Source organism: Platichthys flesus, chromosome 1, assembly GCF_949316205.1.
Source record: "Platichthys flesus chromosome 1, fPlaFle2.1, whole genome shotgun sequence".
Lineage (NCBI taxonomy): Eukaryota > Metazoa > Chordata > Actinopteri > Pleuronectiformes > Pleuronectidae > Platichthys > Platichthys flesus.
Window position 1 is genome coordinate 30,477,297 of NC_084945.1, and position 17,444 is coordinate 30,494,740.

At 39.1% G+C, this 17,444-nt stretch overlaps 2 protein-coding genes across 2 annotated transcripts; both read right to left on the minus strand.

Moving 5' to 3' along the window:
- Positions 1–2,558: 2,558 nt before the first annotated feature.
- Positions 2,559–6,450, minus strand: fgf4 (fibroblast growth factor 4). Its single transcript, XM_062394151.1, has 3 exons — positions 6,063–6,450; positions 4,635–4,738; positions 2,559–2,735 (listed from the first exon to the last, which is right to left on the minus strand). Exons 1-3 carry the CDS (start codon positions 6,448–6,450, stop codon positions 2,559–2,561), a joined length of 669 nt encoding a protein of 222 aa, XP_062250135.1.
- Positions 6,451–11,376: 4,926 nt separating this feature from the next.
- On the minus strand, positions 11,377–13,995 carry fgf3 (fibroblast growth factor 3). Its single transcript, XM_062394164.1, has 3 exons — positions 13,752–13,995; positions 12,701–12,804; positions 11,377–12,415 (listed from the first exon to the last, which is right to left on the minus strand). The coding sequence occupies exons 1-3, from the start codon at positions 13,993–13,995 to the stop codon at positions 12,050–12,052; spliced, it is 714 nt and encodes a 237-aa protein (XP_062250148.1). The 3' UTR covers positions 11,377–12,049.
- Positions 13,996–17,444: the final 3,449 nt, after the last annotated feature.

Here is a 17,444-nt window from a genome sequence, read left to right on the forward strand (position 1 = left end):
GAACCATATCAACTGTGGTAAAATTGGCATAATATGTCCCCTTTAAATGCATTGTAAAAATAGGTTTTTGAGGGCCAGCAGACAGTTGCTTAAGCACCTGATCTGAAAGTCTTAATTTTTTTTTTACATTACTGAACCTGCAGAGTTCAGATCATTCTTTACATCTATACTCTTGCAGGAATTATATCCTTAAGCAACCACAGCAAAGGTTTGCATGGTATTTGCTTTACCAATTTGTGTACTGTTTCTCAGCAGAGACAAGATAAATCTGTCCCAAAAAGTTGGGCTATTTACAATGTATGCAATTGTATGTGGAATGTTGAAACTGAGATTTCAAACCTCTAAGATGAAGACTGAATAAGGCAACGTGAGAGCATAGCAAAGAAAAAAGAAGAAAGAGGTTAAATATAGTCATCTATTTCTCACCAGTACTTTTTTTACCTTTGTTGTGGAGGATTGGTTTACCTGTTCACTGATTGAACCAAAGTGAACCAATCAAATGCACTTCATGCTTTGAGACAGAACCTTCCAACAGCTCTGTTGGTTTAAAACTGTCACCCCTTACCACCCTACCCCTGGCTCCAAAAGAAATACCAGCACCTTCAGTTACTTAGAGGTTATATTTACAAAATATATAAAGAAAAATATAGGGTTACTGGCCCTAGCATATAGTACAGCTGTCCGTAAATATTTCTCCCATGATTATACTTTCTAAAAGTAAGTCACAGGGTAAAGATAGCTGGAACGTGACAAGGGGCAACTAGGACAATATGGCCACCAGAGCTGAGCTGCCGTCAACTGCAGGGACTCAGAAAGACAGAAAGGAAACAGATACAAGAAAAAGGGGATCTTGGAATATGTAAACTGAGCTAGTGTAGGGGAAGGATTTTTGTGCTGTAGGGGGTTGAAGTAATATCTGAAAATAAATGATGGTTTATTAAAAGAGAAGAATAACAAAGAGGAAGTGGAAATTGGTCGTACAGGAACTGCATCAAAGTTTCTATCCTCACAACAATATAAATGTGAGCTTATTTTATCCTTTGTTGTTGTTTATCACTACAGAACATAGAAACGAGTGGAGGGTAAATGCACTAAGCCTCAGAAATTCCTTTAAAAACTCAAGTAAGACCATGATTCAACTAATATGAACGAAGGGGCCGGACAATATTTTGGGAAATAATTGTGTTAATCAATTAAAACAGATTTGACTCTCATGTACTAGTGGCAGTTATACTAGCTTAGCAAACAGACTTAAAACCAGGGAGAAACTGATAGCCGGGCCCTGTTAACAATTTTAGATAAATATATCGATTGCACCCCACTTAAACTTACTGTTGTTAAAATGTTTTTTAACTTTTTTATGGAAATATTGTGCCATTTTTTGCTGAACTGTTGTTTTCTGTCACACCTCACATTGACAACCAGACTTTGTGTTTTTAAATCAAAGACTATGTAACTTTTGCAGAACAGCAGCATAGATGATAGTCTGGGCTGCTTTATTGATTATATATATTCAACTTTCCATTTGTAAGATTAATATTTTTCACTTATTCTATCAAAATTTCAATCATATTACTTTATGTGAAGGCAAAGATGACTAGAAATAATAATGTCATGTGGAGACAAACTATGGCACAACAACTCAGCAATAAAGGACATATCTCTGCAATCTACGTACGTAACCATATCCTGAGTAATTGATGGTAGACTGATTTCTTCCACTTCCATAACTACGGAACAATCAGAAATAACCTGACATAAAGAATATTTCCATTCCTCAGTCGGGGCTATGGTTTCTCGCTTGCATTTGAGCGCTTTGAAATTGCTTTTAAAATCCCCAAACTTCCCCCTTACATAAAGTCAAGGAGGATGCCTCTCTCTATTGGCAGTCTTATAGATCTGACTGAGATTGACGGAAGAAAAGTTCAGAGTTCACCAGCCTTGGCAAAGCTATAAATAGACTAGCGGAGGTGGTGGGGTTTCTTCAACAACCCCCAAAAAACACACATACATACACACACACACACACACACACACACAGACAAGCACACTGACACACATTGTCTCTCCCTTTTTATCGCTCCTTCTCTCTCTCTCTCTGTCAGAAAGATGATAGGGTCTCCATTAGGATCCAGTGCCATACAAAAGACCTGCGGCAATCATTGACACCAGATTTGTAACTTAATTTCTTTGAAGGCTGAGACTCAACAGGTCCTGTTTGGTTGCAAATAAAAAAAACATAGTTAAGTGGTAAAAGTTTCCCGTGCAATGTTGCATATTGACATCAGTGCGGAAAAAAACAAAATTCTGAAATATGATTTCATTTAGTAACAGCAAATATCTGATAAATTAAAAAAAAAATTACAAATAAGTCTGATCCCCCACAGTAAAATTAGAACTCCTCCTAAAAATACAAAACTGTTGTTAAACATAAATTAGAAAAAGGAATATATACAAATAAAAAGATCAAATATCATACACTTGCATAAAGCTTGGAGTGAAAGTTTGGAGTTCCCTCCCTCCTGCTGCCTCCACATTGAGGTGAAGTCTATTTATGATTATATTCTTGGTAAGAAATGTGTCACCGTCATGGCGGGGGACACTCGGTTTCCTCTTTTTGTATTGCCGTTCTTACTCAGGCCGATGTACATTCCTGCGTAGGCCACCGACTCGTAGGCGTTGTAGTTGTTGGCGAGGAGTTTTTCTCTGAACTTGCACTCATTGTTGTAGTGTAACTGGAAGAGGAAAGAGGCAGATATAGGGATTATTTAAAATGTTAATTGTTTCAAGGCAAAGAGAAGACAAAGATTCTGGGGACATTTTTTGGGGAAATGTTAAGTCTTTATTGTTCAATGTGATAATTATCAAACAATAACTTTATTTCTCAGTGCAGGACTATTGTACAGCAGTTGTTTCTGTCAGAGATTGTATGAACCGGGCAAATGATGTGTGTGCAGTTGGACATCATGTTCTCTGACTGTGCTCTTTTCTCTCACTGAGAGGACTAACAATTAATGGCCTTTTTCCCACTGATTTTAGTTATTAACCAACTTTGAGAGTCATCTACCTAAGTTCAAACTAGAGAATGACTAAAATGTCTGAAGGAGTACAAGCTTAAATAATGTGTAAATAACTTGATAGCAACCAATAGCAACATCAGTTATCAGAGTAAAAAAATGAATTAGTATAAACCTTAACTGCTACTACTTTATAGAGGAATAACTTTTTTTCATTTAGGTTTACACATGGAGAAATGTGTGTTTCAGAGTTGATGGTTTTCATGCAGTTCCATGGAACATTACTGGCATTTTTGCCTTTTGAAATATGTTGGTTTATTTGTGTAGTTCATTTTATCAGTTTTCATTATTGTTAAAAAAATGTGACTTTGTTTATCTGTTTCATCAGTTACTGATCAGTTATTTTTGTGCATTTTCTGAAACCTGGGCTTGAACCCCACCTCGATTTTCAAAAATTGTGAGAAAGTTTTGTTAGAGAAATTGGTAAATTTATTTTTAAGTAGAAATTAAGAGTGACTTGAATAACATTAAGTGAAGTCTCTCAAGACCAAGACTATAGTTCATATTGACAACACTGTGTGAACAATTGGGTCGGTTTTATATTTTGGAATTTTGACACCATGTATGTCAAAAGCATGGCATTCTTTGCCATGCTAGAACAGCAAAGAAAATAAATTCTTGAGGCTGCAATATTGTATATTGTGAAAGTGCTATAGAGTGAGATTGTATCCTTGAATGACACTGTACTGGGCTAACTGAGCGAACTGCTGTGACACTACCCAGCCAGAAGGGGGAGGGATGTCCTCCCTGGGCAATCTATTCTGGTGAGTTTTTTTTACCTGTCTGCGATCTAGCTGCCCACCCTACAATTATACCACCTGCTTCGCTCAGATTTTGTTACCTGAAATCTTTCATGGTTGTGTAACTCTGCTGACCTGTTAGAAGATACAGGGATTCTAACCATTCAGCAGTCAGGTTTTTAGGTAAGAGTCGAATCTTCAGAGCGGTGCCAGAGAGGATATGCACCGAATAATCAAGATTCAAGTTAACTGGATGGCAAGCCAACATTTAGATCTTTGAGAGGCATTCCATTTTCGTCTTCGCTCAATGGTCTGGTAGGACAGACACTGTACAAATACAGATTGGGATCCAACGATCATTCCACCAATTTGACACTTAAAGACTGGAGTCAAGGACTTTTGTCAGGGACTCTTATGTGCACACTTTATTATTTCATTTATTATTTTAGGGGTAATTATATGCTGTATTGTATATGAACTGGAGTTTATGTGTTTTAATATGCAGTATTTATGTAAAGTGTTCCCTGTGTTAAGTCTCCTTACTGATCTTCAGGTCCAGAGATCCTGCTTAGTGCTTCTGATGCTGCTCCACATTTACTCTCTTATTCAAAGTTTTTAAGTGTTACCAAGGGACACACCAGCAAAAAAATTGTTATAGAAATTAAATCAACTGACACTTTTTGTTGGATCTGTGAAACAGAGCAAAATTGGTGAAATTGCAAGTAAAAGTTTTGGTTTTCTAAAAAAAAGTTGTGTGTGTGTGTGTGTTTGTTTATGGGTGTTTGATACAGTGATGTGACAGTCTTTATACACTCACAGATCCATAGAGTTTTCCTTGTCGGTTCATGGCCACAAATAATTCACTGAGTACACCCAGCAGAGTTACAACTCCCCTCTCAACTGGTGAGATCTGCAGAAGACCTTCAGGAGAAACAGACCACACACAGAAATATGCTGGATCTGATTCTCAGTGACTCTGACATTGCTCTGTGTCGTAGATGACGAGCTGGACAGTTTGGAGCTCAACAGAAAGCAAAATAATTCCTTCTTTATCTGAGATTCTGGCAATAACAAATCACCTGTCTAAATATGTGTCAGGCTAATTCATTTGTGAAACTAATTATGTCTACACCTAGTATCAAAGTGCTGATTCAAACTAGAATTTTTTTTACATGAAAGTAGAAGAAATCCTGATCAAACTAGGCTTAATCAAGAATATTGTGCGAACCTCCACACTGGGATTCAAATCTTAAAAAAAAAGTATGAAAATCAGTTTAGTTATTTTTTGTGTTTTTAACATTTGTTGATTTTGAAGTCAAAGAAGCAAATTCTTCAATCAGCTGACCAAATAACAATTATATCCTGTAGTAGTTCTGTGGATTTAAGCTAAATTATATTATTGCAGAAATATTTGACTGTTGACTGAACCCTATAGGCTATTCTCACTTGGCCTTCACTAGGTATTCTTTGTTCCTGCTCTAATGTGAAAATGCTTTACAGTGGCGTGAATTCCTTGCAGAGACGTTCTGTAATGTATCTCCCTGAATTTGTATGCCTTGTCTCAAAATAGTAGCCTACACAGGCCGCAAAAAAAATAAAAATAAAATGTAAGTTCCACAGCTCACATTGAGTCACTTTGATAGGACCACAATTCACAAACAGGGCATGACAGGGATTAGATTTGACATGTAAGCCGAATAACTGTTTGTTATCTTCATGTCTGCGCATGTGACTATTACTTTGCCTGTGCCGGACCGATGGGGTTAATCTATCCTAACAGATGGGTCCATGCTCTTTGTCCTAACCTTAGGTGCTGGCTGAGCGCTGGCCTGTATCACAGCGAGCTCTGCTTACACACAAGGCAGAAAGGACCAGTACATAGAGTATGTGCTCATGTGGCCCTCTTGATGAATTCCAGATGTTCGCACCTTAGCATGGATCAATAAGTGAGCTGTTCACTGACAAGGATGAGCATCATCTCCTTAAGAAGCCTATGATCTCTGAGAGTTTAAACGTTCAGTTACTAACAGGAAACCAGATCAGAACAATGTCACTGAACTAATTTAGCTCCTGAAGACATTTCATTTCTTCAAAACTCATTAAAAATAAATTATCGAATTGGTATTAGCTTTTCCAACAAACTAACCAAATTAACAGTGAGTTTCTTCGCTCTAAAACCAATAACTGCCAAAGGTGGATAAACCAATTATCAGTTTCTTATCAATAAATAATTGACCCAACTTACTGTAACCATTCTCATTATGTATCCCCGTTATTCTACCGTCCAATAACACCTGAATGTGAAAGCCAATCCCCACGTTGCAATAGAGGCGCCGCAACCTTTTAATGCCCAAGAGGTAGTCGCTGTCCCGGCTGATCTCCTCCCGCTTCTCTCCCGGGATCCGTGCCAAAGACCGGGAGTAGAGGGCCTCCCAGCGGTCCGCTGTTCGGTTCAGGCTGGGGGCGCATCCCGCCAGTCCAGTCACCAGGACCAGGACAGTCCGTAGAGCCGCCAAAGAGCCCATCTTGGGTCTGGCTCTGAAAACAGCCGCCCGGCGTTTGCCTCTCCAATGAAGCGAGAATAAAAAGAAGAAGCAGTGCAGCAGAGAGGATGGTTTGTAATTTGCACTCATTCCCAGACCGACATGCGCACTGGCTTCAGCGTCGGAGCGACATTGATCTGCATGAGCGCTGTTCAGCCATGCCTCTATATTTATACCTGCACAGACATGACATCACAGTTCCACACTTAGAATAAACTTACAAACGACATTTTTCACATTCAGGCGCAGCAAACAGAGCTGGGGGCTTCATTCAAACCAAATAATAGCGGTCTTATCTGAGAGCAAAGCAGAAGTTTGTAGAAAATAAATGAATGAAGGCGTTGTTATACTGAAAAAAAACTTCATTGTGTGAGGTTTTCATTATCAGCAGCAGAATATCATACTATATGTATGGGAGGATGTAAAATAGGAAACGGCCTAGTTTACAGACCCTGATGTCGAGACAGGAGACAGTTCTATAAATTAACAATAACAGGAAAAAACACAGAATTCAACCGAATGAAAAAAGCTGTCAAATCATATCCCAGGCCCTTAAAGAAAACAACAGTAAGACTAAATAGAGAGTTTCCAGCATGATCAAATGTTATCATTTTTGGCGTAAACTTTAAAGAGCTATGACTGAAAAAAAGTTGGAGGAGCTTTATTTGAAGTCTTCACTTTACAATACAAGTTTGTTTTATTTGAACATTTTCATTATTTGATCTGGTTTCCCCTTTCAGTTCTAAAAGTGTGGCTCTTCTGTTTATGTAACATATTCTAAATATTAAATAATATTGCAGATACCTGCATACCATAGTTTGTCTTCATCAAAGTAAGGCCAATATCAAACAAATGTGTTTAAAACAACAAAACTTTCTTCCTCTTCTCTGAATTTTTGTGGATATGCTTTGGTTGAATGATAATAACTTACTGGTGTCATGGCAGTGGGTCTTTGATGTGTCATCCAGGACAGTCTTTATTATGCTGTGGTAGATTGCATTTGATATCCAAATCCAAATTAGTACTAATATTTACCCCCTATGCTAAGTATTTCATTATATATGTTTGAGGACTAAGGGTCTTCACTGTCTATCAGCCGTGCAACAGAGTCCCAGAGATCTCTAGGGAGGCTCTGTCCTGCTCCTCACTAACTACGCATTAAATGTTTTCTCAGTTTTACATTTGGCTGACCCTCAATGTACAAAAACATTGTTTCTTTGTTTGCTGCAAAATGGCTACATGAATGCATACTTCTCAGAGACAGTCCTGTGGTGTTGAGTATGACATACCAGCTAACCAATAAGACCCAGTCTGGGGGCCCATAAGACACTCATAATCTATGAGCCAAAATAGAAACTAGTAGTCTACCAGGCTATCAGGATCAGAAAGTTCAGCATCAAAGTATCATTAAATCAATGGAGTCTCAGGAAACCTCAAGGCATTGATGGCATTCTGAACAACCAGTGGGCTGGTAGAAAGCTTAACTCAGGAACAACTGAAAGACGGCGGAACCCTCAGGAGACCTCTCCAGAATAATTGATGGACAACTTGATCTCCACCACAATGTTTGGCCACCAGACCTTCAGGTCGGGAATCACATTCCAAAAGTAAAATTGCTGACATACCTTTACATCTTTATGAAGGCCTGCATGACAGTTGATGAATTTTGAATCCGGCCAAGATACGGACCACAAACTGCCTCTTCTCAAAGAGAAATTGCTAAACATAGATGCACTGTATTAATGTGTGTGTATGAGTGAATGACAAAAAACGGTACCATAAAGTGCTTTGAAATGTAATCAAGACTAGAAAAGCGCTTTTAAAAAACAGATCATTTATTTTTTGCAAGCCACACAGACCAGCAGGCCCTTGGCTGGCGCTGTCCATGGTTCTGTAATCTCCTCTTACCACTTTTAAATAAAAAAGTATAAAGCTGTGTCTCTTCAGTTATGCTGACATTTTTATGTTGTGTTCATATTTAGATTTTGGTTTTGTTGTACTGAAGTGATTGAAGTTTTAGGTTTCATGTTCGCAATGAATTATGCTGAGTGAAAGAGGTATGCCAGGTTCACACCAGATGTGGATGCTACGCCGAAGCGACGCATAAGCGCTAATCCCTTGCGCGCCGGCGCTTGGCTGTTCAGACCGGACGCGGTAGCGAAGCCAAAGTGCTGCGCATTACTGATAATATCACATACTTTGGCTGTATATACTTACTTACTTGTCGCTCAAACATTAACTGCAACAGCGTCCCCCTCTCTGTTTATCTTTATGACTGCTTGTGAAAATAGGTAAAATTTAAACTCCAGGACAAACAAAGTGTTATACAAAGTATGGGATGCATATTTGATAATTTATATAATATGAAATATGGGACCAATATCCTCTAAAATAATTTTTCAGTGTGTTTCCTGGCTTGATAAGCTTGCGGCGAGTGGAAAGAATAGATTCAAAATAGACTTAAAATAGGCTATTAAGGCTTGGCTCTGCGCTTCCCCGTCATTCCATGTCGCTTCTGCGTCCGGTTTGAACCCGGCATAAGATTTCACTGGGCGACAGCTGCAATTCTGAGCCTAAAATGTCGAATCATAAAACACAAGTATTGGTTGCTTTATCAATTTATCATCATTTCCAATCCTACATAATGCATATTCTTATAATTCGTTACCAGAAAGCAATGATTGGGCTTAAAAAATATAATTGTAATCAAAAAGCACTAACCAGTAACAGTTTACATGGTGTAACTTTATATTTTTATAGTTTTTTTATATAAAAAAAGAAATACATACAAGTTGGACAATTTTTCAGAGGGTTGAGTTGATGAAGACCTTATGTCGATTTTGTTTAGACTCACCTAGCATATAATATAATCACAGTTAAATATTATTATGTTCCAATATCGACCTCTTTTAGTGTCAAACAATCCATCTGTAACATGTGAAAAGGTGTCCGACCTGTTTGTGAGTTTGTATATCAGGTGTCGTGACCTGTTTATCCAAACAGGGGAGGAATATTTCCTATGATATTGTTGGCACGGTAAAGTTGGATGCTGGCCAGCTAGACAGCTGTGACTGAACTTCTCCCATACTGGATGCACTAATTGATTTGTACTGGTGAATTTGTCTTTTCAGACAATATATTCTACTCATTTTACATGTACATATACGATCATTTTATTTATTGATATTCTTCAACTTCATTTTTTAACAAAATATGTTCATTCCATTGGTGAGAAGATGACACATTTATGAATGTGGACTGAAACATGACTGCGCATTCTTTTTTGTAAATCAAATTGGATTGTTACTGTGTTTGTTGGCAGGTCTTGACTGAGCTCAATGAAAATTAAAAGGCACATTCACCATAGTAACAAGTCTCCTGGTGTCTGAAAGGGAGACAGCTATCGGCCTCCAGGGGTCAATGTTTACAAGTGAAACGTCATGTGCTGTGGTCACCTGGTATGAGCTAAGTTCAGAGTTTAAAATACCATTCCACTTTATAGTGTTCAGTTCTACTCCTGAATGTCGCTGTCAACCCACCACATTACTAATACAAACAAAGCTGGTTCAGTAAATTTCTTTACACTTTTTTTTCAACTGTGTAGCCATGATTTAATAGATCCTCACTCTTCCCCATCTGCATGCCGAAGTTTCCTTGGGCTAGATACTGAATCCCTAAAAATGGCCCCTCATAGATGTTGAATGCACTAATTGTAGGTCGCTTTGTATAAAAGCGTCTGCCAAATGACATGTGATGTAATGTTATGTTTTAAAGAAGGAATTCACAAGAAAAAGCTCTGTAAGTGTTCCTTATTCCATCAGCACAATTGATATTGCAGAGGAATGTTGTATTTATTGCTCAGCTGCCAAGCCTAAGTTTGACGAAGCCTTCAGTGGGATGTCATTGATAGAAAGGACATGTAGTAAGACGTTGGGATGATAAATGTTATTAGATAAAGCAGACAGAGGGTGAAAAAAGGCCCTAGCCCCTCTAAAGTCCTGCATTCCTGTTGAGTAATATTAGAGTTTTGCCTTCATAACAAGGTGTTACATTTTGTATGACACAGTTTCTGCTTACAAGAGGACTTGTCTTGTTTATTGACTGCGGCTTTTGCTCAGTGTTTAAAAAAAAGCCCAATAGTCTCAGGCGGCATTGCTTCCCAGGCCCCCCTTGGGAGGAGCAATTGTCCAAGCCAGGAAGCCTCCCCAGCCCGCAGGTATAGAATGACAAGGCTTTATAGCAGCTACCTATAGATGAGAGTGAGGCTAAGCAAAACCTGAACATCCAAAAGAATGCTTCTTGTAATGAATTTTGCGTTTTTGCAGTTTCTGCTCAGCTGTATTGCAGCAACAGGTGGGCACTTTCACAAATGAGCAGCACAGAGAGAGAGAGAGGTAATGTCACATGTAGATAGTTGGGAGGGGTGGGCTGCATGTTGTAATAAAACTAAGCTAACCTACTGTTCCACCCTCCAGAGCAGGACTATGGCACAGAAAACTACTCTCTGTAAATCCTCAATGATGTGATTTGTATACTTTTGCTGGTAAGATTTAGCTATCAATCGCAGAATGGAAACATTGAACTTCATAATGACACAGAGATCCTCAGGAAGTTACAGACAAATACAGGCACAGCTGTCTAACTGTCTTCACATCTGGTTCATACACTTGCATTTACCCCTTGAGGAAACCAAAACACTTTGCATTTTAAAGGGAAAACAATCAGATATCTAGGAAGGAAAATTAAAAATTTAAAGAGGACAAATTGGCCACTTATTTTCTTGTGTCAATATTCATTTATGTTGGAAGCAGGTGATAAGTGATAACTATGAAACATTAGCAATAGGCAAAATGCAGAAATAATCTTATCAATAACTTACAACACAGGCACCAAATAAATACTCATATCATTAGTAAAATATTCATATCATTAGTAAAATATACAAAGTACTTCTTTCAGTTTGCAGACAGTAGACTATCACATTGTAAAAATATTCCACTATATCACATCCCATTCTGATTTTACATTTGTGTCTTAATGAAAATCTGACAAAAAGTGCTTTGATTTATTACATCCGCTGTTCAATATCCATCATTTTCGTTAGCACTTTAGTGTAGCAAAATATTATATTCTGTTAATCATTTCAGTAAAATGAAAACCTACAGAATCCCTGTATACTGCATTTACAATAATCCCTGTCCAAAGGTCTGTAGCTCTGTGAAAAAATGAAAATAAATTGTTCTCTTGTTCTAAATTTGAACTTTTTGTAAAACTAGAAGTGATCTATCTATACTAATGCACTTGTCTACAGAAGCAACTACTACGACAGTAGCATTTTTGAAGAAATCAGACATCAGTAAATAGAAGATTACACAGTTTGTGTGTGTGTATGTGTGTGTGTGTGTGTGTGTGTGTGCGTGCGTGCCTGTTTGTACAGTGTGTGTGTTTGTGTGTGCATGCATGAAGTGCATGCCCACTTCAGGTGGCGACACTTCAGGTCTTTTCTTCATCTTCTATGGATTTCTTTCTCTGTGCATCAATGAAAATTATTTCTGCTAATCCAGAAGGCAGCATCAAGACTGTTTTTCCACATCCTCCATTGAAATCAAGCTACACTGTGTAACAATGTCAGGGTTCTGAAGACTATCAGGACTACAGGGTCAGCTCCCTCCTCTGAATGTCTGCTCAGTCAGCCCCGGCCTTTCCTGGCACGATGCCGGCGTCTTCGGCATTCACCACGGCTGCTGAGGTGATGCGTGTGGTGGTGTGCGCTCTGACTGTCTCTTAACCGTCTCACCATCTCATGATCCTTGTTGCCCAGAACCCGAGGCAGAAATAGTGAGGCTTTGTCTGTGCTTCGCGTTTTAAAGCCCCTCCGCGGCCTGCCTTTGCCGTTAATAGAAACATACCACTGGCGTTTGGCGCTTGCTCTTCGCTTGTTGCTAATGCCCCCTGTTGGCAGTGGCTGTTCGGTTGAGTGGAGGCGAGAGGCATAGGTGTTGTACCCCAACTCATGGATCCGCTCCACAAACTCACAATCTTTGTTAAATACTTCCTGGGGATATGAGAAGGAGAGAAACAGTGAGCCACATTTTTCATACAGCTTGCAGAATGTTTTTGATTTACAGGGCAAATTCTTAAAGACACTGAGTACTCTACGCAGCTCTGTATGGACTCTGTGTGACTGCATATTATACACAAAGTAACAGCATTTCCAGCAGAAATTCAGTCAGTTCATATAAATCTTTCTGCCCTATATCTTTCTCTCCCTCTAAGCCAGGAGCTGTTTGTGTTGAAGACATGGTGATACATAAGATGATGAAATTAAATTTGTACCCACCGATGCATACAGTCGCCCTTTATCATTCATGGCCAAATATCTGCCAGAGAAGAGCCCTTTTATGGCCACAACTCCCACATCCACCGCTGTAATTTCCATGATGCCTGAAAAAGAAACAGACAACTGTTAGATGAGACAACAGTTTAGTGTGTTTGCTGTTAGAGTCAATATGATCATATATTTCCATTTATCTCTATAGATTCAGCAATCCGTCTTCGAGGGGGAAATAACATATAAGCCTAAATCCCTAAAATAAATGAACGTTTAAATGGATTAATTTCTGCTTCTATGGGCCACCTCATAGCACCTAACTTGTGAGTTTATTGGTATTTAATCAGTGTTTGATTAAACAATGGCTTTTAGAGAAAAGCTCTAATGTTCTCTAATTAGATAAACATCCGTCAGGAGAGCGCATTTGCCCCGACGGTTAATGCTTGCCGATACTTCCAATAGACATGCAGTTTAATCTCTATTGAATAGAGATCAAACTGCATGTCTCGCTGTCACACACACACACACACATTTGCGCAGCTACATTAACTTCCATTCTGCAGAAAGCCAAACACTACTAACTTTAACCGTGACCATGCACTCAATGTCATAAGATGAATGTCACCCAACCACATTTCACACCTATCCCTCGCAGAAGTCACAGATTACGTTTTGCTTGATTAGAACTGAGTTTTGGTCCTTCTGAAGACTACTGGTCCCGACAAGAAAAGGTCCACATCACTGAGTAAGTGACGGTGAAAGTCGATACGATTTTTTTATCAATCAGATTAGAATTTAGGACACAAAAATGTGCTGAATACTGTACATTTTAATAGAGGCTAAAGAAGTGTATCCTACAAGTATATCCTACAGGTACAAGTACCTGAGGTGAAACTTATTTTTCATGCCATCAATTTACATTCAAAAACTTCCTATCAACTTCTATATTTTTTACAGAGGCACTGATTATTTACAAAACACATGAGCTTGTGTCATATAAAATGAATTACTTCATATTAATCAATGACAGCTTGTATGTGAAAAATGTGTCAATACTCACTTAATGGATTCATTTCCTCCAATGAGCCATCTATCTTCCCATGAGAATGGATTTGTAAATGATATTTAGTGGCGCAGTAGAGTTTCCTTCTTCGCGGCGCTCCTCCGAGGTGTTCATATACTCCACCGCGGCCCCCAGCGTCCCTCCGTTGTCGGGGGTCGCAAGCCTGGCCACGGTCGCAACGGCCCCGGGGACTAACGGGATCCAACAGGCTCAGCAACACCAGCAGATGTATAATCAGCATTGTGGCATGGCCGGGGAGAGACGACTGTGGCAAAAAACGGAGAAGTCCTGCCCAGCTCCCGGGGTCCCATCAAAGTGTCAGGGCCTAAAAGCTGGAGAACTCCAGCACTGAGCACATACGAGTCCAAGAGATACCGCAGACAGCACAGCCGTCCCCGCGGTGGGATCCGCTCCAAGGCTCTGCTGATGCTAGAAGTCCCTCCTGTGGATCTGACTGAGAGTCGCAGCACATCAGAGCGCAGATATAAAAGAAGCTTGTGGCGACAATAGGCTGAACTCCGACCAACTGATACAAAGGAAAGGGGGAGGCAAAGGTATCATCCCTCTATTAAGCGAGAGACGGCGGCGTGGATGAAATTACACAGTGGCTGAGTGTGGAACAGCTCTCTCCCTTGATCGCTTCTGCTGAAAGAGCAATTAGACTTGCCAAAGTATTCTATACAGCCGGACTGAGACTGAGTTAGCGTGTATAACAGGTGAGAAATAAAGTGTTTGATGTTGTCATACATAATCAACCTACCACAACCAAAACATATTTTTTTTTAGACCAACCTAATTTCACTGTTGATTCTCATATTTATGTTTAATAATCTGGCACCTTTCCACCAAACTCTCTCCAACTGGATGGTTTAGTCTGGCTGCTTACACCAAACTTTCTCATTCAGATGTATTGATTATTTGAGCATACTGAAGTAATAAAAAAATTACTTAAGACTTTTAACTTTTGGGTAGTCCACATAATAGATAATGGATAAATAGGCATAGCTTCACCCCAAACAAATAGGTGCTTGTCAAGGGTACCCAGAACAACTAACATCAGAAAGGTCAGTAAATCATGTATGTTTAATCTGTAATTTGCCTTGATTCAGGGTTTCTTGCCTTAGCGCAGTCATACACTCAGATGCACAGGTCTTTTCACAGCCATCTTTTTTTCTAAAATATTTACAACTGCTTCCTCCCTCTGAACTGTAAGCACTGACTGCTTGTTCTATACTTCATTTCTGTTGAACTAAGATTAAGAACATAAATTAAAAAAATGATCAGTCTCAGTGCTCTCTCCATGTGCTCCTTTCGACACAGAACCCCTCTTCAATGCATTATTCTATATTTTTCACCCGAGCAATGGATTATCCCAGACTTTTCCCATCCTAAGGCCAGGGCTCTGGCTAAGCAGCAGCCGGTGGGCGGAAGAGCAGCAGGCTAAATGACTACTGCCTAAATTGCTTCCATGTTGGTCACATTATGGTTTGCATTCTGGTAATTAGCACCATCATCTACAAATCTTTCTGCCCTTTGCCGCTGTTTCACTGCTGCTATGGAGGCCTCTGCTGAGAATCCCCCAGAGAGTCAATGGTTAATTTTTCTTCCCCTGCCATACATCAACCAGCTTTTTGCCATTGTCAGTTTATTTAATTCGATTATGAGAAAAAGGCTGCTCTTTTAATGACAAATGTGTGCACATTGCGCCTCATAAACCCTAAAAAAAAGAAAAAAAGCACCAAAAAATCAGCCGGGTCGTGTGTATCTGAGGTTGTTCTGGTGGCCATTTCTAAGTGAGACACTCTTGATGTGGTTAAATGCTGGAAGAGGGTGGAACCTCAGATGCGGTGTGCTGTTTCTCTCAGAAACTATTTTAATTATGTTCCCTCCATGCCGCCCACATAGCATCCTAGCAATAAGCAGGGCAAACGATTTAGACACACACACACACACACACACACACACATGCATACACACACACAAATTAGTACACTATACCCCAATTCATACTAAACTCTATAATTCACTCACATTATGCACCCAACATAAAAATTAGCAGAAATGTCCAAACTATATTTTCAGCAGTGGGTTTCATCTTCAAATGTATTTTCATGGTCTAACAGATGTCTTATTTCTGCTGGGCTAAGACCAACAAATCCTACATTACACAGACTTTGCTGCTCTGCTTGTTCTTTACAAAACTTATAGTCACCACAGTGTCAACAGTTTGTGGATACGGTAGAAAAGCATTTTAAATTTCCGGGCTACAAGGATATATGTGGTCACATTGGTGTGAAGAGCTTTACGTGTTTTTAATGTTAGACCTAATCTCAAACATTCTCGGGGAGATGCATAAATTATTCTTCATTAAAAAATAGCAAATCTAAAAGTTACCATAGGATTTTTTTTTTTAAATAAATAGATCCTGAAATCGAGAGAACAGCACCCCTGGTAGCAGCATTATGATCCATTAATTAACAAGCAGCCAGGGTCAAAATGAGTAGTTATATAGCCTATTAATGGTTTTCTATTGAAAACCTTAGCTATTGAAATCGATCATCTCGTCTATAGCTCTGCAGACTCATTACGATTAACATTATACTCAATAGCGCCTCGAAAAAAGAAAAATGTCAAACATAGTAAATTAGCTCCGTGGTATATCTTCCAGACAAATTAGTTAAAACAATTATCAAGAAAACTAGAAAGGAAGTGTCGCTCCAGCAACTGTGTTGAAAAGAATAGTGTTAAAGAATATAAAAAGGCTCTCCACAAAGCAAGAGCTGCCTACAATTCAAAACTAATAGAAGAAAACAACCACAACTCCAGGTTTGTCTTCAGCACTGTAGCCAGGCTGACAGAGAGTCACACCTCCACTGAAGCCAGTATTCCTCGATCCCTAAATAGAAATATCTTTATGACCTTTTTCAATAATAAAATTCTAACTTATTAGAAATAAAATCAACCATCTCCTGCCCTCAATTGGCACCAATACCCTACCAACAACAGAATCTCAGAAACAGCTGAGAATCCTATCCATTATTATGACAGTTTCTCTCTGATCACCCGTGATCAGTTTACCAAAATAATTTCAGGTTCTAAACCAACAAATTGTATCTTAGATCCGTATCCGACAAAATTACTTAAAGAAATTCTTCCCCTAATTGATGGTTCGTCACTTAATACAATCAATCTTTCATTATCATCAGGTTATGTACCATAGTCTTTTAAAATAGCTGTAATCAAACCCCTTCTCATAAAACCCACCCTAGAGCCGGAGGTTTTAGCCAATTACAGACCAATATCTAATCTCCGCTTCATGTCTAAAATCTTAGAAAAAGTTGTAGCCAATCAGCTGTGTAAATGGTTTTATATTTATATAGCGCTTTTCTAGTCTTGAAGACCACTCAAAGCGCTTTACAGTAAGTTTTACATGCATCTATTCACAGCACTTTGTTATTCTAGGGGGGGCCATACAGGGTTCAGCATCTTGCCGTAGGACACCTCGGCATGCAGATGGGTCAGACTGGGGATCGAACTACCGACCTTCAGGTAGGAGAACAACCACTCTACCCCTCAGTCACAGCCGCCCCAATGGTTACAAGGATATATGTCTGGTCACATTGGTGTTAAGACCTTTATTGGTCTTTAATGTTAGACCTAAGGATAAGCATCAATTATTTTTTATTAAAA